Genomic DNA, 21,326 nt, shown 5'->3' with positions numbered 1-21,326 from the left:
AGCCTCCCCATGTACGGCATGAGCCCCACACAGCCTCCTCCACAAATGCTGACTGCGGGAGACAGAGACTTCCCTGACGAAGCTGTTGTGGGACAGTGACACGCGTCGGACCGGACAGACCTGATGGTATGACCTAGGCTCTGGGTAATTATGTGATCGCAGTGTGTGCTTATTTGTTAATCGTATGCATGTTTTCGTATGTATCGCATGGCCACTGCTGAGAGCGCACATGGATATAGCATTGCTATTGCTCTGGCATAAATCTTAAAGCGATAACAATTCATTAAATATCCACTATACCAGCCTCTTTGGGTTAGAGTATTTATCTATATTATACTTGGTTTAGTGCATAAATTATTATTTTTTTGTATGTTGTATCTGCCAGAGCAATAAAATATTGCCCAGTGCCCCAGCTGTGGCTTTTTGATGATTTATCTATTGACCTCTGTATCACCAATGCATGGAGTGTTTATTTCATAATGTTCTATGTAGGTGTCTAGCGCATGATCTCTGCTCAGGGCGCTTATGGTATTAGTTCATTAGTAAGTTGGGATAATCTTGATGTGTTATCATACTATCTAATATCAAATATTAATTAAAATATCATAGCATTTATTTATATTTTGGACCTGAATATAAGGTGCCTTTAATATGCCACCCTGGCAATGATTAACCCCTTTCTGACATCAGACGTACTATCCCGTCCATGAGACCCGGGCCCCTATGCCCATGGACGGGATAGTACGTCTAGCGCGATCAGCTGCGCTCACAGGGGGAGCGCAGCTGATCGCGGTCGGGCGTCAGCTGATTATCACAGCTGACACCAGGCACCCCGACACGATAACCCCTTGCACACCGCGATCAAACACGATCGCGGTGTACCGGGGGTTAAAGGGAAGCATCGGCAGGGAGGGAGCTCCCTCCGTGCTTCCTTGAGCCCCCCACAGCAGCGCAATGTGCAGCGCTGCTGCGGGGGGCTCCTTCCCTGCAGGTCCCCGTATCCAAGATGGTGATGGGGACCTTCAAGGGCCTGCAGAGAGCTGGCTTCCTCAGTGCCTGCAAAGCGCAGGCATGAGGAAGTCTGATTCTATGCCTGTGACAGATCGCTGATCTGTCACAGTGACCTGTGATGTGACAGATCAGCGATCTGTCACAGGACAGCTATGTCCCCCCTAGGACAATGTAATAGAGTTAAAAAAAAAAAAAAAAGTGTAAAAATAATTTTTAAAAAATCGCTAAATAAATTAAAAAAAAAATATTCCCTAATAAATTCATTTTTTGGAAATTAAAAAAAAACAATAAAAGTGCACATATTTGGTATCGCCGCCTCCATAACGACCCGTCCTATAAAACTGTCCCATTAGTTAACCCCTTTAGCGAACCCCTTAAAAAATAAAAATAAAAAAATAAGGCAAAAAATAATGATTTATTATCATACCGCCGAATAAAAAGTGCAATAACACGCGATCAAAAAGACGCATATAAATATCCATGGTACCGCTGAAAACGTCATCTTGTCCCGCAAAAAACGAGCTGCAATACAGCGTCATCAGCGAGAAATAAAAAAAGTTATAGCTCGCAGAATAAAGCGATGCAAAAATAATTATTTTTTATATAAAATTGTTTTCATTGCATAAAAGCGCCAAAACATAAAAAAACGACATAAATGAGGTATCGCTGTAACTGTACTGACCCAAACAATAAAACCACTTTATCAATTTTACTGCACGTGGAACGGTGTAAACGCACCCCCAAAAGAAATTCTTGAAATGCTGGTTTTTGTTTATTCTGCGTCCCAAAAATCGGAATAAAAAGCGATCAAAAAATGTCACGCGCCCGAAAATGGTACCAATAAAAACGTCAACTCGTCCCGCAAAAAATAAGACCTCACATGACTCTGTGGGTCAAAATACGGAAAAATTATAGGTCTCAAAATGTGGAGATGCAAAAACTATTTTTACAATAAAAAGCGTCTTTTAGCGTGCGACAGCTGCCAAAAATAAAAACCCGCCATAAATAGTAAATCAAACCGCCCGTTATTCCCCCCCTTAGTTAGGGAAAAATAATAAAATTAAAAAAAAAAAAGTATTTCCATTTTCCCATTAGGGTTAGGGCTAGGGTTAGGGCTAGGGTTAGGGGTGTGTTGGGGTTAGGGTTGGAGTTAGAATTGGGGGGTTTCCACTGTTTGGGCACATCAGGGGCTCTCCAAACGCAACATGGTGTCTGATCTCAATTCCAGCCAGTTTCTGTGTTGAAAAAGTCAAATGGTGCTCCTTCCCTTAAAACCTCTGTCATGCGCCCAAACAGTGGTTTACCCCCACATATGGGGTATCAGCCTATTCAGGACAAATTGCAAAAACAACTTTTGGGGTCCAATTTCTCCTGTAACCCTTAGGAAAACAAAAAATTGGGGGCAAAAATATCATTTTTGTGGAAAAAAATATGATTTTTTTTATTTTCACGTCCGGACGTTATAAACTTCTGTGAAGCACTTGGGGGTTCAAAGTGCTCACCACACATCTAGATAAGTTCCGTGGGGGGTGTCTAGTTTCCAAAATGGGGTCACTTGTGGGGAGTTTCCACAGTTTAGGCACATCAGAGGCTCTCCAAACGCGACATGACACCCGCAAACCATTCCATCAAAGTCTGCATTCCAAAACGTCACTACTTCCCTTCCGCCCCCCAACGTGAGCCCATACAGTAGTTTTCTCCCACATATGGGGTATCAGCGGACTCAGGGCAAATTGGACAACAACTTTTGGGGTCCAATTTCTCCTGTTACCCTTGGGAAAATAAAAAAATTGGGGACTAAAAGATCATGTTTGTGGAAAAAATATGATTTTTTTATTTTCACGCCCGGGCGTTATAAACTTCTGTGAAGCACTGGGAGGTTCAAAGTGCTCACCACACATCTAGATAAGTTCCTTAGGTGGTCTAGTTTCCAAAATGGGGTCACTTTTGGGGGATTTTCACTGAGTAGGTACATCAGGGGCTCTCCAAAGGCAACATGACACCAGCAGACCATTCCATCAAAGTCTGCATTCCAAAACGTCACTACTTCCCTTCCGATCCCCGACGTGTGCCCATATAGTAGTTTTCTCCCACATATGGGGTATCAGGGTACTCAGGACAAATTGGACAACAACTTTTGGGGTCCAAATTCTCCTGTTACCCTTGGGAAAATAAAAAAATTGGGGACTAACAGACCATGTTTGTGGAAAAAATATGATTTTTTATTTTCACGCCCGGGCGTTATAAGCTTCTATGAAGCACTGGGGGGTTCAAAATGCTCACCACACATCTAGATAAGTTCCTTAGGGGATCTAGTTTCCAAAATGGGGTCACTTATGGGGGGGTTTCCACTGTTTAGGTACATCAGGAGCTCACCAAAGGCAACATGACACCAGCAGACCATTCCATCAAAGTCTGCATTCCAAAACGTCACTACTTCCCTCCTGAGCCCCGACGTGTGCCCATACAGTAGTTTTCTCCCACATATGGGGTATCAGGGTACTCAGGACAAATTGGACAACAACTTTTGGGGTCCAATTTCTCCTGTTACCCTTGGGAAAATAAAAAAATTGGGGACTAAAAGATCATGTTTGTGGAAAAAATATGATTTTTTTATTTTCATGCCTGGGCATTATAAGCTTCTATGAAGCACTGGGGGGTTCAAAGTGCTCACCACACATCTAGATAAGTTCCTTGGGGGGGTCTAGTTTCCAAAGTGGTGTCATTTCTGGGGGGTTTCCACTGTCTTGGTACATCAGGGGCTTTCCAAACGCGACAAGGTGTCTGATCTTAATTCCAGCCAAAAAAGTCAAATGGCGGTGCTTCCCTTCCGAGCTCTGCCATGCGCCCAAATAGTCGTTTACACCCACATATGGGGTATCAGCGTACTCAGGACAAATTGTACAATAACTTTTAGGGTCCTGTTACCCTTAGGAAAATAAAAATTGGGGGTGAAAAGATGATTTTTGTGGAAAAAATATGATTTTTTAATTGTACGGTTGTACGTTATAAACTTCTATGAAGCCCTTGTGAGTTCAAAGTTCTCACCACATATCTAGATAAGTTCCTTGGGGGGTCTAGTTTCCAAAATGGGGTCACTTGTGGGGGGTTTCCACTGTTTAGGTACATCAGGGGCTCTCCAAACGTGACGATCTGAATTCCAGCCAATTTTGCATTGAAAAAGTCAAACGCCGCTCCTTCCATTCTGAGCTCTGCCATGCGCCGAAACAGTAGTTCCCCCCCCACATATCAGGTATCAGCGTACTCAGGACAAATTGCACAATAACTTTTGCAGTCTAATTTCTCCTGTTACCCTTGGTAAAATAAAAAAAATTGGACCTGAAGTAATTTTTTTTGTGAAAAAAAGTTAAATGTTCATTTTTTTTAAACATTCAAAAAATTCCTGTGAAGCACCTGAAGGGTTAATAAACTTCTTGAATGTGGTTTTGAGCACCTTGAGGGGTTCAGTTTTTAGAATGGTGTCACTTTTGGGGATTTTCTATCATATAGACCCCTCAAAGTGACTTCAAATGTGATGTGGTCCATAAAAATAAAATGGTGTTGCAAAAATGAGAAATCGCTGGTTAACTTTTAACCCTTATAACTTCCTAACAAAAAAAAATTTTGGTTCCAAAATTGTGATGTTGTAAAGTAAACATGTGGGAAATGTTACTTATTAAGTTTTTTGTGTGCTGTATCTCTGTGATTTAAGGGCATAAAAATTCAAATTTGGAAAATTGCAAAATTTTCAAAATTTTCGCCAAATTTCCGTTTTTTTCCACAAATAAACGCAAGTTATTTGAATGAAATTTTACCACTAACATAAAGTACAATATGTCACGAGAAAACTGTCAGAATCACCAGGATCCATGGAAGTGTTTCAGAGTTATTAGCTCATAAAGGGACAGTGGTCAGAATTGTAAAAATTAGCCCGGTCATGAACGTGCAAACCACCCTTGGGGGTAAAGGGGTTAATGTGTGAGTCCCTCATTCACAGCTGCACCCTTATCAAATATTGCCTTCCTGGGATACCGTGTCAGGTTTGAATTGTCCATGTTTTTTGTGATTTTATGGTGTTTTTAAAATACATTTTTCTGTCTGTCAGGCATTGATGTTTAATAAAGCCTTTTTATATATATATTCATTTGATCTGTGTGTGCACTGTTTTCTGCGCTTCTGTTTCTACCCTTGCTATTCACAGCCTCCCTATACACGGCATGAGCCCCACACAGCCTCCCTATATGCGGCATGAGCCCCACACGCTCTTCCTATATGCGGCATGAGCCCTACACAGCCTCCTCATGTACGGCATGAGCCCCACAGCATCCTCCACCAATGCTGACTGTGGGAGACAGCGAGCGGGTGGGCACGGTGCGGCCCACGGACCTCAGATTTTCAGCCCCACGGCTGTCTCGGTCCGTGAGCCAGACTGAGACAGCCAGAGGGCTGGATGTGGCCCTCGGGACGCACTTTGCCCAGATCTGGGTTAAGGTCAGGTGAGTTTGCTGGCCAATCAAGCCCAGCGATAGTTATTTTTAAACCAGGTATTGATACTTTTAGCAGTGTGGACAGGTGCCAAGTCCTGCTGGAGAATGAAATTTCCATCTCCTAAAAGCTTGTCAGCAGAGGGAAGCATGAAGTGCTCTAAAATTTCCTGGAAGACGTCTGCGCTGACTTTGATCTTGATTACACACAGTGGACCTACACCAGCAAATGACATTGCTTCCCAAACCATCACTGATTGTGGAAACTTCACGCTAGACCTCAAGCAGCTTGGATTGTGGCCTCTCCACTCTTCCACCAGGCTCTGGGACATTGATTTCCAAATGAAATGCAAAATTTACTTTCCTTGTGGAGTGTGTCAATGACTGCCTTCTGAACATCTGTCATAGAGTCATAGAATCACTGTACTAGTAACAAGTATATTATTAGTATGGTTCTTATAGAGGCTAAGTCCACAGATTGCCTGTGTGCTACTTGAAACAGTCAAGACGTCTGGGATAGACAGTCCCCTAACAGTTGTACTATGGCCTTTATAGATCCAGCATCCCTGCTTGCTGCCCCTCGTTACGATTAAGACTGCTAAAGTTGAAACGCGTCAACAGGAATGATAGAATTATAGAATGGTAGAGTTGGAAAGGACCTCCTGGGTCATCTGATCCAACACCCTGCTCAAAGCAGGATTCACTAAATCATCCCTGACAGATGTCTGTCCAGCCTCTGTTTTTAGACTTCCTTTGAAGGAGAACTCACCACCTCTCGTGGCAGCCTGTTCCACTCATTGATCACCATAACTGTCAAAAAGTTTTTTCTAATATCTAATCTGTGTCTCCTCCCATTCAGTATCATCCCATTGCTTCTAGTCTTTCTTTGTGCAAATGAGAATAAAGATGATCCGTCTACAATGTGACAACCCTTCAGATATTTGTAGAAAGTTATTAAGTCACCTCTCAGTCTTCTTTTTTGCAAGCTAAACATTCCCAAATCCTGTAACCGTTCCTCATAGGACATAGTTTGCAGACCGGTCATCATTCTGAGCACTCTTCTCAGAACTTGCTTCAGTTTGTTGGTGTCTTTTTTAAAATGTGGTGCCCAAAACTGGACACAGTATTCCAGATGAGGTCTGACCAAAGAGGAGTAGAGGGCAATAATGACTTCTCGTGATCTATACTGTATGCTTCTGTTAATACATACCAGAATTGTATTTGCCTTTTTTGCTGCTTCATCACACTGTTGACTCATGTTCAGTCTGTGATCTATTAGTGTACCCAAGTCTTTTTCACATATGCTGTTGCTTAGCCCTATTCCTCCCATTCTGTATATGCTTTTTTAATTTTTATTGCCCAGATGTAGTACTTTGCATTTTTCCCTGAAAAAAACCATTCTGTTAGTTGTTGCTCACTGCTCCATTTTATTTATATATTTTCGAATTCTCTCTCTTTAGTATTAGCTATGCCTCCTAGCTTTGTGTCATCAGCAAATTTAATCAGTTTACCCTCAATTCCTTCATTTAAATCATGGATAAAGATGTTGAACAATACAGGGCCCAGGACAGAGCCCTGTGGTATCCTACTTGAGACATTCTTCCAACTGGATGTGCAGCCATTTACGACCACTCTTTGGGTCTGATCACTAAGCCAGTTATGAATCCACCTAACCGTTGCCTTGTCCGTTCCATACTTAGTCATTTTTTCAATAAGGATAGTATGAGATACTTTGTCAAATGCTTTGCTAAAATCAAGATATACTATATCTACCGCATTTCCCTGATCCACCAAGTCAGTGATTCTGTCATAGAAGGAAATTAAGTTAGTCTGACATGACTTATTAGTTACAAACTCATGCTGACTCTGGTTAATCACTTCATTCTTATCCAGGTACTTACATACATGTTGTTTGATAATTTGTTAAAAGTTCTTTCCTGGTATAGAACTCAGACTCACCAGCCTATAGTACCCTGCGTCCACTTTCTCCCCCTTTTTGAAGATAGGAACAACATTTTCTCTTCTTCAGTCTTCGGGGACTTCTCCTGCTCTCCAAGAATTTTCAAAGATTATGGAGAGTGGTTCAAAAATTTCTTCTGCTATCTTCTTCAGTATTCTGGGGTGTAATTCATCTGGACCTGGAGACTTGAATTTATTTATGTTAGATAAGTATTCCCTCACCATCTCTTTGTTTATGGATAGTGTGAATTATTCTATTCCTTTAATAGGACAGTGAAAAAAGAGAAAACATATGCAAAATAGGAATTTAAAAGTTTGGCCTTCTCAACAAGTCAGCAGTCAAGTCAAGTCAGCAGTTGTAAGCATAGCGCTGGGCAAGGCGGGTATCCCGGAGTGGACCCTCTTGACCGTGGCACCGAGGGTACCCCGGACGAGCAACCTGGTGGAACCGACCCCTATACAGGGACCGTTAGGAGCAGGTTCAGGGGTTCGAATGCCACGGCAGCCAGAACCAAGAGGGGCGGCTCGGAAAGGACTGCAGGAACAGACACGGGTAGACAGGGCTGGAGTAGGACTGCATGAACAGACACGGGTAGGCTGGACTGGAGTAGGACTGCAGGAACAGACACGGGTAGGCTGGACTGGAGTAGGACTGCAGGAACAGACACAGTAGGCAGGACCGGAGTAGGACTGCAGGAATAGACACGGGTAGGCAGTACTGGAGCAGGACTGCAGGAACAGACACGGGTAGGCTGGACTGGAGTAGGACTGCAGGAACAGACATGGTAGGCAGGACCGGAGTAGGAGTGCAGGAATAGACACGGGTAGGCAGGACTGCAGGAACAAACACGGTAGGCAGGACCGGAGCAGGGCTGCAAGGAAGCACAGGCAGTGTGAGAACAGGAGCCGAACACAGGTCAAGCCATGGGAGCCTAGAGTGCTGATACAACAACAACGATCAGGCGCCTCCATTATGGGAGGGCGGCCTGATATACCTGCGGACATGCTCCTATTGGTCCAGCGGTGCTACCGGGTCAGGGCACCGCCGGAGGATAAGATCAGACAGGGAGGGCCGGCCGCGACCTATGGCGCATGCGCAGGGCTCGCAATGACGTCACAGGCCGCAGACTGGTCAGAGGAGGACGCCGCCGAGGCAAGGGGGAGCGAGGCTGCGGTGCCGGGTAAGTCACAGAGCGCGCGACGGGGGGCATAGCGACAGGGCGCGCGACGGGGGGCATGGCGACGGGGACCGTGACAGTACCCTCCCCCTTAAGCTGCCCCCTGCTGCGATTGGCAAAAAATCTCCTGAGAATGCGGGGAGCGTTGATGTTCTCCCGGGGTTCCCAGGATCTCTCCTCAGGACCAAAACCTCCAGTCAATAAGGAAAAGGTCCTCCCTCTAACTTTTTTCATGGCGAGAATATCCCTTACCTCGAAGGTGTTGTCAGAGCCCACCGGCCGAGGAGTAGGACATGGTGAGGGATGGAACTGATTTAGTACCACGGGTTTCAGGAGAGAGACGTGGAAGGTGTTCGGGATATGGAGCGAAGCAGGCAACCTCAACTTGTAGGCGACTTTATTGACACGTTCCAGGATCTCAAAAGGACCGTTGTACTGGGGACCCAGCTTGTAAGAGGGTAATTTTAACCGGATATACTTGGACGAGAGCCAGACCTTATCCCCCACGTGAAACGGTGGAGGATCCAACCTCCTCTTGTCTGCGTGACTCTTCATCCGCTCACTGGCCCTCTTGAGGGCCGTGTTGGTCTCGGACCAGATTTCAGAGAATTCTTGGGACAAGGAGTTGGCTGCAGGTACCTCGGAGGCCGGTGCTACAGGAAGAGGTAGGCTAGGATGTTTGCCAAACACCACGAAAAATGTCGACTTGGTTCAGGATTCGCCGGCATGATTGTTGTAGGCGAACTCTGCCCAGGGAAGCAAGTCAACCCAGTCATCCTGATGTGCGTTGGAGAAATGACGAAGATATGCAATCAACGTCTGGTTAGTTCGCTCCACTTGCCCATTGGTCTGCGGATGGTAGGCGGATGAGAAGTCCAAGGATATATCCAAGTGTCTCCAAAACTTGGAAGTAAACTGGACTCCTCGGTCAGATACAATACGTCGAGGTAGGCTGTGAAGTCTAAAAATTTGATGGACGAAGATCTTGGCTAATCCGGGTGCAGAGGGGAGGCTGCTCAGAGGAATAAAATGCGCCATTTTGGAAAAAGCGGTCCACCACCACAAGAATCACCGTACAATCGGAAGAGCGGGGCAAATCGGTGATAAAGTCCATGGCAATATTCTCCCAAGGTGACGTAGGTGCCGGCAAAGGAAGCAGGAGACCAAACGGAGGCCGACGTGGTATTTTATTCCTAGCGCAGGAGGAACAGGAGGCTACATCTTGACGGAGAGTTGGCCACCAATAGTGCTGTCATGTCCGCCATGTCTGTCATGTACGCCATGTCTGTTTTGCCTCATGACCCTGTGAGCGGTGTGCACGTGCATCTCATGTCTGCTATCCTGCATGCTCCCTAGAGCAGTGTGCACACTCACCTCATGACTGTTGAGCTGCGGGATGCCTGCATTTCTTCTCTGCCTTCTGTGATCGTCTCATGTCTAGAACCCCTGATCATGTGTCCTTCCTATGTTCCAGCAGAGGCTGGTTCTGCATTCATCTCTGCATGTCTGGAACTCTGATCATGTGACCTGCCTAGGTTTCAGCATTGGTTCTGCAATCATCTCTGCATGTCTGGAACTCTGATCATGTGATCTGCCTAGGTTTCAGCACTGGTTCTGCAATCATCCCTGCATGTCTGGAATCCTGATCATGTGACTGCTCCCTGTGATCCTGGAGGATCTGAACTGGAAGTTCTCCCCTGGTCCTGACCCAGAAGTGGAGGTGCTATGCCCTATATCAGACCGCGTGCTCAGGGCCTGAGTATTGTGTTGCTTCCCTGCATGGCTGCTTGGTTTGCTGGGTCGCTCCCTCTATTCTGTGCCCTTGCACTCTGCTCTGTCGTGCGTCTCTGCACACGCTCCGTGCTCGTACTCCTTCTCTTGTCCTGTGCCTTGTCTTATGTTTGTCCGTTGTGCCATGTTTTGTCCGTGTCATGCTTGGACTTGTAGTCCTGAAGTTCTCTGCCTTGCCTGTTTCTGCCATGTCTTGCCTTCGCTATGCTCTGCCTTGTTCCTCCCTATGGTCTCTGTCTTTGCTTGCTCTGCCTCGCTCTCTCCTATGGTGCTCTGTAGTGCTCCCTGGCACACGCACCATTCCTCCTCTCTTACTTTTGGTGCTCTTTTCCATGTCTAGGGCTTCGGCCTACGCTCCGCTGCTTGACTCTTTCCTATTGTGCTCTCTTGCACGTTTCTAGACTAGTCCCAAGGCTCTACCTTGGCCCGGCCTTCGCTCCGCTGCTAGTTCTGTTCTCGCTCTGTTCTGATGTGTTTCTGCCTATGCTTCCGTTCCTGGTTCCGTAGTCTGCCTATGCTCTGCCTGGTTTCTTGTCTTGCCTTGTTCTGTTACTTTGTGTGCCCTTTGCATGCGCCTGGCCTTCCTAGCCTCCTGTTTGTGCCTCAGCCGTGCCCGCCTGCTTGTGCCTCAGCCGTGCTCGTCGGTCAATGACAGCTGTGTCGCCTGCCATGCCTCAGCCAGGTTCGCTGGAGTCTTGCCCGTCTGTCAGTGCCGCAGCCCGATCAGCTAGCCAGTGCCCCAGCCGTGCTCTCTGTGCTCCCTTGCACCTCACGCTGTTTCTGCACTGTGCTTTTCGTGTACTCTATAGCACGTGCAGGCCCTCACCTGCCCATGGCATACCTTCACGTGCTTCTGTAAAAGTATGCGCAGGTTTTGCCATGTAACCTGTCATGCCCTCTTGCACGTACAGGCCCTAACCTTGTCCTTGAACCCTGACCCTGGCGTGCGCCTCGCCTGACCCTGGCGTGCCTCTCTGCACGCGCAGGACTCTGCCTCGCCTGACCATGGCGTGCCTCTCTGCACGCGCAGGACTCTGCCTCGCCTGACCCTGGCGTGTCTCTCTGCACGTGCAGGACTCTGTCCAGATGACTGCGGCCTGATGTCCGGAGCTGATGTCCGCAGCCTGATGCCTGGATCCTGTCGGTCGTTTTGGCCAATTTGATGGCCAAGAGCTCACGATCGCCAATCGAGTAATTGCACTCGGATGAGGAAAAGGCTTTGGAGAAGAATCCACAGGGACGTAGGCGACCAGAAGAGGTTTTCTTGGATAAGACAGCCCCGGCACCTGTCGAAGATGCATCCACTTCCAGCACGAAGGGTTTGCTGCTCTCAGGACGGGACAACACAGGAGTCGTGGAAAAAGCCCGTTTTAGTGACTGGAAGGCCTCCTCAGCCTCTGGCGCCCAGGAGTTTGAACTGATCCCCTTACGGGTAAGGGCGGAGATCGGCTTGGAGAGTGACGAAAAGTGTGGAATAAATTGCCTGTAATAGTTGGCGAATCCGAGAAAACGTTGGATAGCTCTTAGGCCGACGGGGCGGGGCCATTTGAGAATGGCAGACAGTTTCTCGGGATCCATCTGTAGCCCGGCGTCGGAGACGATGTAACCCAGAAATGGTAGTGAGGTTTGCTCGAACAGGCATTTCTCCATCTTGGCATACAAACGATTCTCCCGAAGACGCTGAAGAACCAGGCGGACAGTCCTCCTATGAGACGAAAGATCTGGGGAGAAGACAAGGATGTCATCCAAGTACACTACCGCACAGGAGTGCAAAAGATCCCGGAAGATTTAATTGACGAACTCCTGAAACACAGCCGGGGCGTTGCACAGACCAAAGGGCATAACCAGGTACTCATAGTGACCGTCACGGGTGTTAAAGGCGGTCTTCCATTCATCGCCGGCACGGATGCGGATAAGATTGTAAGTCCCCCTGAGATCCAACTTGGAGAAGATCCGTGCCCCTCTGAGGCGATCAAACAGCTCCGGGATGAGTGGAAGGGGGTACCTCTATAGTCGATGCATGGGCGCAGCAAACCATCCTTTTTGACGAAGGAGAAACCGGCTCCTGCGGGGGAAGAAGATTTCCGAATAAATCCTTTGGCGAGGTTCTCCTGGATGTACTCGGACATGGCTGCGGTTTCTGCGGGAGACAGCGGGTAAATCCTACCCCTAGGAGGAGTGGAACCAGGGATCATCTCGATTGGACAGTCGAAAGAACGGTGCGGAGGAAGGATCTCTGCCTCCTTCTTGTCAAAGACGTCTGCATAGGACCAGTAGGCCGAAGGAAGCTCTGAGAGCTCCAGAGGTGGGCGTGCGGAGGCAGCAGGACGAATAGCGTTCAGACACCGGCCTTGACACGGGTCTCCCCAGCGCAGTACCTCCCTGGACGACCAATCGAGGACCGGCTGATGAGTCCGTAGCCATGGAAGACCAAGCAGAATGGCGTGAGACAACTCGGGTAACACGTAGAAGGTCACTCTCTCCCGGTGAAGAGCGCCGACTTGCAAAACAACCTCCTCCGTGACCATGGTGATGGGTTCTAGAAGTGGTCTGCCGTCAACAGAAGCAATCAATCGAGGGTTCTTTAGGGTGATCATGGGAATCCGGTATTTGTCCACTACTTCACGCCGGATGAAGTTTCCTGCTGAGCCCGAATCCACGTAGGCCACCTCAGACCCACGCCTCTCCCCAGAAAGCAAAAGAACAGAAAACGTGAGGGCTTGAGAGGAATCATTAACACCTAGGGAGGCCTCTCTTACCTGGCCTAGGTGGAAGAGTTTCCCGGTCTCTCAGGGCAAGAATGGATGAAATGTGACGCTCCTCCACAATAAAGACATAGACCCTGCGCCCGTCTCTCTCTCTGACGTGACTCAGCCAACCGGACCTGGTCTACCTGCATGGGTTTGGGAGGAGGAGTATGGGCTGACCCAGCTGGTCGTGGACTAAAGGAGCGATTAGCGGATGGGACTGGCCTGGTAGGTCTCCTGTCCCTAGCTGACTCCCGCGCGCGCTCCTGGAACCAGAGGTCTATACGAGTGGCCAGGGAGATGAGATCCTCGAGAGTGGTGGGAGTACCCCGACCTGCCAATTCATCTTTTATCCTGCCCAACAGCCCACGCCAGAAGGCTCCTACCAATGCCGCATTGTTCCAACCCAACTCTGAAGACAACGTGCGGAACCGGATGGCATACTGACCGACAGACAGAGCGCCCTGGTGGGGGTTGAAAAGCGACTCAGTAAGAGAGGCTACTCGTCCTGGCTCATCAAACACCTTACGAAAGGTATCCAAAAAGACCAGAATATTTGAAACTATGGGATCATCCCTCTCCCAGAGAGGATGCAGCCAAGACAGGGCCTCTCCCTCCAGATGGGACATAATAAAGGCCACCTTGGCCCTATCGGAGGGATACTGGTGAGGCAGAAGCTCGAAGTGAAGACTGCATTGGTTTAAAAACCCTCTACAATGTTTGGGGTCACTACTGTACCGGGGTGGTTTGGCAAGGCGAGGAGAGGGAAACGAAGCGGGACTGGTGGGAGCGGCAGGTGCCGCAGCAGTGGACTGGAGAGCCACCAAATGGTTATCTACGGAGGCCATAAGTCAGAATATGGGACTGGGCGTCACGCTGCTGGCCCAGCTCCTGTTGGAGACTGGCCAATTGAGCAGCATTCTCCGGATCGGTGGCCTAAAGAGCTGACAGGCGCGACTCCATAAACTTCATTACGGACATGATGCGCCCCTGGTTCTCCCGCAAAAAGAGCAACTCCTTTTGAGCGGGAGCAGAAGTACCGGCGGGATCCATGGCCTGATCGTACTGTAAGAGTAGCGCTGGGCAAGACGGGTATCCCGGAGTGGAACCTCTGGACCGTGGCACCGAGGGTACCCCGGACGAGCAACCTGGTGGAACCGACCCCTATACAGGGACCGTTAGGAGCAGGTCCAGGGGTTCGAATGCCACGGCAGCTGGAACCAAGAGGGGCGGCTCGGAAAGGACTGCAGGAACAGACACGGGTAGACAGGGCTGGAGTAGGACTGCAGGAACAGACACGGTAGGCAGGACCGGAGTAGGACTGCAGGAACAGACACAGGTAGGCTGGACTGGAGTAGGACTGCAGGAACAGACACGGTAGGCAGGAGCCGAACACAGGTCAAGCCATGGGAGCCTAGAGTGCTGATACAACAACAACAGCGATCAGGCGCCTCCATTATGGGAGGGTGGCCTGATATACCTGCGGACATGCCCCCATTGGTCCGGCGGTGCTACCGGGTCAGGGCACCGCCGGAGGATAAGATCAGACAGGGAGGGTCGGCCGCGACCTATGGCGCATGCGCAGGGCTCGCAATGATGTCATAGGCTGCGGATCGGTCAGAGGAGGACGCCGCCGCTGAGGCAAGGGGGAGCGAGGCTGCGGCGCCGGGTAAGTCACAGAGCGCGCGACGAGGGGCATGGCGACGGGGACCGTCACAGCAGTCTTCCCCATGATTGTAGAGCCTACTGAAACAGAATAAGGGACCTTATTAAACGCTTAGGAAGCCTTTGCAGGTGTGTTTTGTTAACTATTCTAATTTACTCAAATAATGACTTTTGGGTTTTCATTGGCTCTAAGCCACAATCATCAACTTTAACAGAAATAAACACCTTCAATGGATGTCTTCAAACAGAGGCTGGACAGACATCTGACTGGGATGATTTAACGAATCCTGCTTTGAGCAGGGGGTTGGACCAGATGGCCCAGGAGGTCCCTTCCAACTCTACGATTCTATGATTCTATGATTCTATGATACCTGAATATAATCACTCTGTTTGCAGTGACTCTCTATAATATATGAGTTTCATTATTTGTCATGAAGAAATGAAATAAATTAACTTTTTGATGATATTCTAACTTTGTGAGAAGCGCCTGTATGTGATATATCTATTACAATGCAAATGCAATTTACAATATGTGGGTAGGCCCATACAACAAACCCCTAGGAGAATGAACAAACATAGGCATAATATTTGTAATGGGATAACTAACCATAGTATATCAAGACATTTTTAACTGTACACAAGAAAGATCCCAGTGGTTTGAAATTAAATATTATTGAACTGATACCTGAAAAAGCCCCAATCGTTATAAAAAACGAATTAACAGAGAAACCTATTGAATCTTAAAATTATCCACACTAAAGGGGGTTTTACACATAACGATTTTGTGACGTTATAGCGATATCGCTATGTGTGATACTTACCTCCAACCGGCTCCCACGCTGGTTATCGCTGATCGCACGAGAATGTCCGGCTCCATTTCTTGTCGTCAGCTTCCTGCTGTGCTTCCTGCTGTGACGATGAGCGACGCGTGGAGGCGGGCGGGAGGACGTCCTCATCGCTGTGTGTGAAAGGTGAGTATCGTCCGCTGTATCGCTGCTGCATCGCTGTGAGGTCTGCCTGTGTGACAGCTCACTAGCGATCATTTAGCGATGCACCAGCAATCCTGACCGGGTCGGATCGCTGGTCGGATCGCAGGTGCATCGCTAATTGTAAAAGGGATTGAAAATACAGACTAATGAAGGGTTAATCCAAGGACTGTTTTCATGGAGGATTAGCTGTGGCAATTCACCCAAGAGATTGGCCTATGTGAATACACTGGTAGAATTAGGACACAAATCTCTTTTCCTTTCCCTAATAAATGCATTTCACAGTCAGCAATTAAATATATGTCGATCGCAGAGTTTAACTTCACTAATCATTTTTGATTGAATGTCAAACTTTTTTTTCATTATATTTTATTTTATGTAAATAGTATGTGATAGGAAATAATGTGTATATATAAAGTTTTATGGTGTGCATTTTTTATGTTGTATGTATGTATTTCTTATTGTGAAATTAACTTATCACGTCATCAATGATCACTATAAAAGATCATGACCAGTATCCTGTTATTATGTACGTAATGAAGGGCCCAGATCTGCTTTGAAATGTGTAGTCTGAATAATAAGGTTTTTACACTTACCATTGGATCCTCATCTTCCTAGCAACACACAAGTCCGCGTTTTTCCCTTTTCACTGCCATTTCCAAGTCCTGGGTCTTCTTAGGATGTAGCTACAGCCTAAGGCCGGGGTCACACTAACCGACGCAAAATACGGTCCGTAGTTTACATGCGTAATACGGATGAATGGCCCCTAAACAGTGCTCCGTATGTCATCCGTAATCAAGGTGTGGTCGCGTATTTTGCGCATGTAAGCATCCGTATGTAATCCGTATGGCATCCGTATGGCGAGATTTTCTCACAGGCTTGCAAAATGGGCATATAATGGAGCCCTATGACAGGGTTTATAACAGAAACCAAAGAATAGATATAGACACATAGAATGCATATATATATATGTATGTATTCTATGTGTATATATCTATTCTTTCATTTCTTTATTAAACCTGTCAGTGTGAGTTTACTGTATAGCGCACTGAATTGCCGCCTTTGCTAAAAGACACCGGGTGCGTATTTCTCGCAAGTCACATGTGTGCTCCGTGTGTAATCCGTATTTTTTGCGCACCCATAGACTTGCATTGGCGTATTACGGCCGTAGTACGCTGACAATCGCAGCATGCTGCGATTGGCACGGACCGTAGAATACGGATGAGAAATATACGGCTGGTGCGAGGGACCCCATAGAGAATCATTGGTCCGTGTCTAATGCGTGCTTTTAGCGCCTCTCACTCGGCCGTATTCCTCACCAGTGTGACCCCGGCCTAAGGAGAGATATCCTTCCATTGATGGTCAGTGTGATGCCTGTGTTGTAAAACATGACCAGGAGAGCGTGACAATTCACAAGGCTTCATTTCTTACCTGTAGTAGGTTGTACTAGGGGCACTTTTCTCTTTTTTATCCTTCACAAGAGAATCAATACCGGCACTCAGCAAAACACACTACCCCATCCATTTGAGTGGTGTTTAGCAATAAAAAGTAAATAGTTTAAAGGACAGTTGAAAAAGATGTAATAGGAAATGAATTTTGGCGCACCAGTACGTAAAAATTCAGCCAAGTTTATTCCAAAAACATTTAAATACAGCGATGAGGTATGTGGGGTACTGGAAATACATGCAGAATTTTAATGCTTTTGCAATAAAGTTTTCTAAATTTTTACTTATTGTTGAATTCCTCAATTCATCATTTATTAATTTTTTTTTCCACATCACAATCTATTAAAAATAAAAATAGAAATCTTGCAATTTTATCATGGACCACTTACACTAGTTTTTTTTTTTAGATTTGAACTTCCTGTTGTGTCAGGAAACAACACATGTAAATAGTCCAACGTTAATTTTTGTATTGAAGTGTTTAAAGAGCCTGTACAAAGGTTATTTTGATGTAAGGGGGAGCAGGGTCAGCTGAATCCCATATTGTCTTCTTACAAGTTATCAGTCATTGTAATCCTGTTGAAAACTTTTCCTGAAAGGACAGGAAATATGAGTGTAAAAAAGTCCCAGTAGCCACTGTGAGAGTTGCAAGATGACCATTTCGTTTTCTTAATAAAGATCACAATACCAAATGGATAGAAAAAAAATGCATTAGCAAAACCTGACTTCGACAATAGGTAATTTTCTGATTACAGCTTCCCTTTAAAGGAGATTCATCTCTTTTGTCTGCCTTGGTAAATGGTCGTATTTCACCTAACATAACAATTTTGAAGCATACTTTCCTTGAGCTTTGTGTTCCTCCGTTATTCCTCATAGAAATATACTGTAAGCATAAATTGACAACTGGGTGTTATCAAATGTGGGTGTGTCCCTATACATTCTGAGGCTATCCAGTCACTAATAACAGCATGTGCAGGGCACAACCCATTGACCAGGGGATGGGAAGTGGGACCTGTATGTATCAGAAATTTATAGGATATACCATAAATGTCTACAATAGGAATAATTTTGAAAAAATAAGTACTTATTTATTCAGAAAATGGACGTAATTGATCATTAAGATTTTTATTTCAGATGCATTACAGCTTGAAAAATATGGCTGCACTTTGTTTTTATCCATGATCTTTCAATTTGCAAAAGTTAATTTCTACCTTATAAACTTGACAACATGAAGTAATACATATTTAATATGTTCCACTTTAAGTCACGCCATACTCATGCTGGCACTTGCTGTTATTTTCTGTATTACATTCAGCCTGAACTCCAGGTTCCTGAGGCAGATGTCACACTGACTGATGACTACCTTTCAACTCCCTCTGTGGGTAGAGATGAGGAAGAACTAAGTCACCAAGGACTCATATTAGCTAGGGAGGAATCCAGAAGATCATTGAAGGTAGCAGAAATGAGAGAAGAAGCCAAAGAAATCCTTAAGTCATCTGCTCAGGTACAGGACCACATAACTTCTCGCTCACATGCTTTAAATCTAAAGATTACAGCGGTCGACATATTAGTTCACTGTGGGGGCAGTCCAGGAGCCCCCCTAGTAGTGGATGTTTAGGGGGTCGGAGTAGGATTAGTTAAATTGGATTTCAATATGTTGGTCACAAGAAAAGCTGCTTCCATAGGAGCCTGACTGAGGATTGTTCATGTAAACCCTTAAAAATAGAGCCAAGAGTAGTTTGCATGGCACTGTCTACTACCTAAGTAACTTTATTATTTGGTGCTTGCAGTAAAGTGATGTCATGTAGTTACTTTCAGTTTTTAGAAGGTACTTTGGAGGTCTTTCTGATTCCTTGAAAAGGAATCTGTCAGCAGGTTTTTGTTACATAATCTGAAGACAGCAGGAGAGGCTGAAACACAGAATTCAGGGATGTGTCATTTGTCAAAGTGCCTGCTGTTGTTTTCTAACTGTGACATTAACTTTGCTAAACTACGTTAGTCTGGCAACGCCCCCATCCCCTATGATAATTATAGGGCCAGCGTCACCACTTGGTGAACCCTGGCAAGAGTTCTGAGCAAGCGGGGGTCCACTTACTGTCGGGGACACCGGCACATTATGCCCCCCCCCGTGCTTTAAACTGTTTGAAATAATCACCTCTCCTCATTTCCCGCTGGCCGCAGGTCTAGTCTCTTTTGCATTTTCTGACTCTCTTGACGTCTCACAGTAGAAGGTGCGATGACATCACTACAGAGCGCCCTCTGTTTAGCAGGGCAGAGAGCCAGAATAGACTGAAGACACCGGAGCTGAGGAGACTGGAGCTGCAGTCAGCGGGGAGCGAGAAGAGGTAAGTATTTGATTATTATGTATGGAGCCCATTCTCTATGGAGCATTATATGGAGCCCATTCTATATGGAGGACTATATGAGGCCGATTATTCTGTATGGATCAATATATGAGGTCCTTTATGCAGTATGGAGCATTATATGAGACCCATGGAGAAATATATAGAATCCATTATTCTGTATTTTGCATTTTATGGGGCTCATTATACTGTAAGGAGGACTATGTTGTGTCTATAATACTATATGGAGGACTATACTGTCCAATCTAAAATTAAAAGTTTTGAATCCCACATTGCACGCACTGTGCGCTGTAAGGATTTGCCGGTTTCTGAGTTATTGTAGAATTTACAATAGATATCAGTTATATAATATGAGAAGTAAGTGAAACCCTTGGCATTGTACTATATCTATATTTTTCTGCTGTATGTGTGCATCATGAATCATGGTATGTGTTAAAGGGGCCCACTGAGACTCTTTCACCCGGGGTCCATGAAAACCTGGAGCCGACCTTGGATAAGCACCTCACTGTCTATGGACTTTGTACAGAGAGCCTGATGTGGGTGGGGTTAGATGTGGTGTGGGCAGGGTTAGCTTTCTCAGCTCTGCTGCCTTGCTAAATCTAAAAGCTCTGATTGTGTCAGAACGGCTGCACCCAGTAAATTAATTGATACATATTTGGATTCATCTTCTCTTTGCCTACATCAGGCTGCTATCAGATGAATTAGCAAAAGCCTGCTGATATAATTCCTTAAGTTCTTGAATGTTTAAAATTACAAAGTGCTGGTAAAAACAAGCAAATTTGCAATTTATCTCTCATTAAAAATCCAGTGGCATTTTTTTAAGGTTAATTGTGAGATTAGAGATTTAGTATGGGGAAGGCAAGCCCTGCGAATTAAGCTGGAAATACTGCAAAGAAACAAAACAATAGGTGGCCTCGCAGTCCCGAACCTGTGGGTTTATTATATGGCAGCTCAACATATTCATGGGTGAGATGATCCTGGGGGCGGAGGGGCTCAGTATCTCTTACTCCAGAATCATCTTAAGTCAAATAAGCTGTCACGATCCATTTCTTGGATCTGTGTCAGATCTGGATTTCCTCACATTTAAACCTTTTTTCCTTTTCGGCCATCGGGGGGGTAATAAGAGTTTTTGCCCCGGTGGCCGCTGGTGTTACTACAACTGTAGTTGGTCTGCTGATGGGTTTTCCCCCCGGTGGCTGCTGGTGTTACTGCATGGTTACTGCATTAATTATCTATGCAGGTGGTGACTACGCCCCCTCCTTCATGTAAAAGGTCATCAGGTGCTTTAGATCACTGTTGGTTATACGCTTGCTCTTGGAAGACCAACCAAGCTGGAGTTCAGGAGCTGACAGAGTTCCGTGGTGCTTCAGTTGTTTGCTGTTGTCAAGTGGCTATCTCTGCTGTCCAGGAGCATTGCAGCAGAGCAAGCTAAGATTTGTTTTGTTTTACCCTGTCTGTTGTATCTTTCCTTTGGGGGTTTGTGCAGTACACTTTTTCCCTGTCTCACCTCCTGGGGAGGGGATTGAGGCCTTTAAGCTTAGGGCTAAACAGGAGACAAGGACAGGTCGGGGTGTTGTGAGTTCATTTTCCCCTTCGTCACTGAGGTCTGGTGAACTCCCTATTCTGGTAAAGGAAGGTAATGAGCCTGATTATCAGGCACCTGAGCCTAATGAGGATGACTGGCTGAGTGGAGTCACGGA

The 21,326-nt window shown here is 46.3% G+C and overlaps 1 protein-coding gene across 2 annotated transcripts in view; it reads left to right on the top strand.

The window, feature by feature from the left end:
- The window catches only part of TTC6 (tetratricopeptide repeat domain 6), a 226,777-nt gene that overhangs the window by 17,519 nt on the left and 187,932 nt on the right, over positions 1-21,326 (top strand). For both annotated transcript variants that reach the window (XM_073554184.1, XM_073554183.1), the window contains exon 4: positions 18,579-18,767. In XM_073554184.1, the coding sequence (XP_073410285.1) occupies positions 18,579-18,767 (189 nt within the window). The remainder of the gene's footprint in view (positions 1-18,578; positions 18,768-21,326) is intronic.

Source organism: Dendrobates tinctorius, unplaced genomic scaffold, assembly GCF_039654945.1.
Source record: "Dendrobates tinctorius isolate UK_male_01 unplaced genomic scaffold, ASM3965494v1 ptg000208l, whole genome shotgun sequence".
In the NCBI taxonomy this organism is placed as follows: domain Eukaryota; kingdom Metazoa; phylum Chordata; class Amphibia; order Anura; family Dendrobatidae; genus Dendrobates; species Dendrobates tinctorius.
Note: the sequence above shows the minus strand (reverse complement) of the source record. Positions and strands in the feature narration are given on the sequence as shown.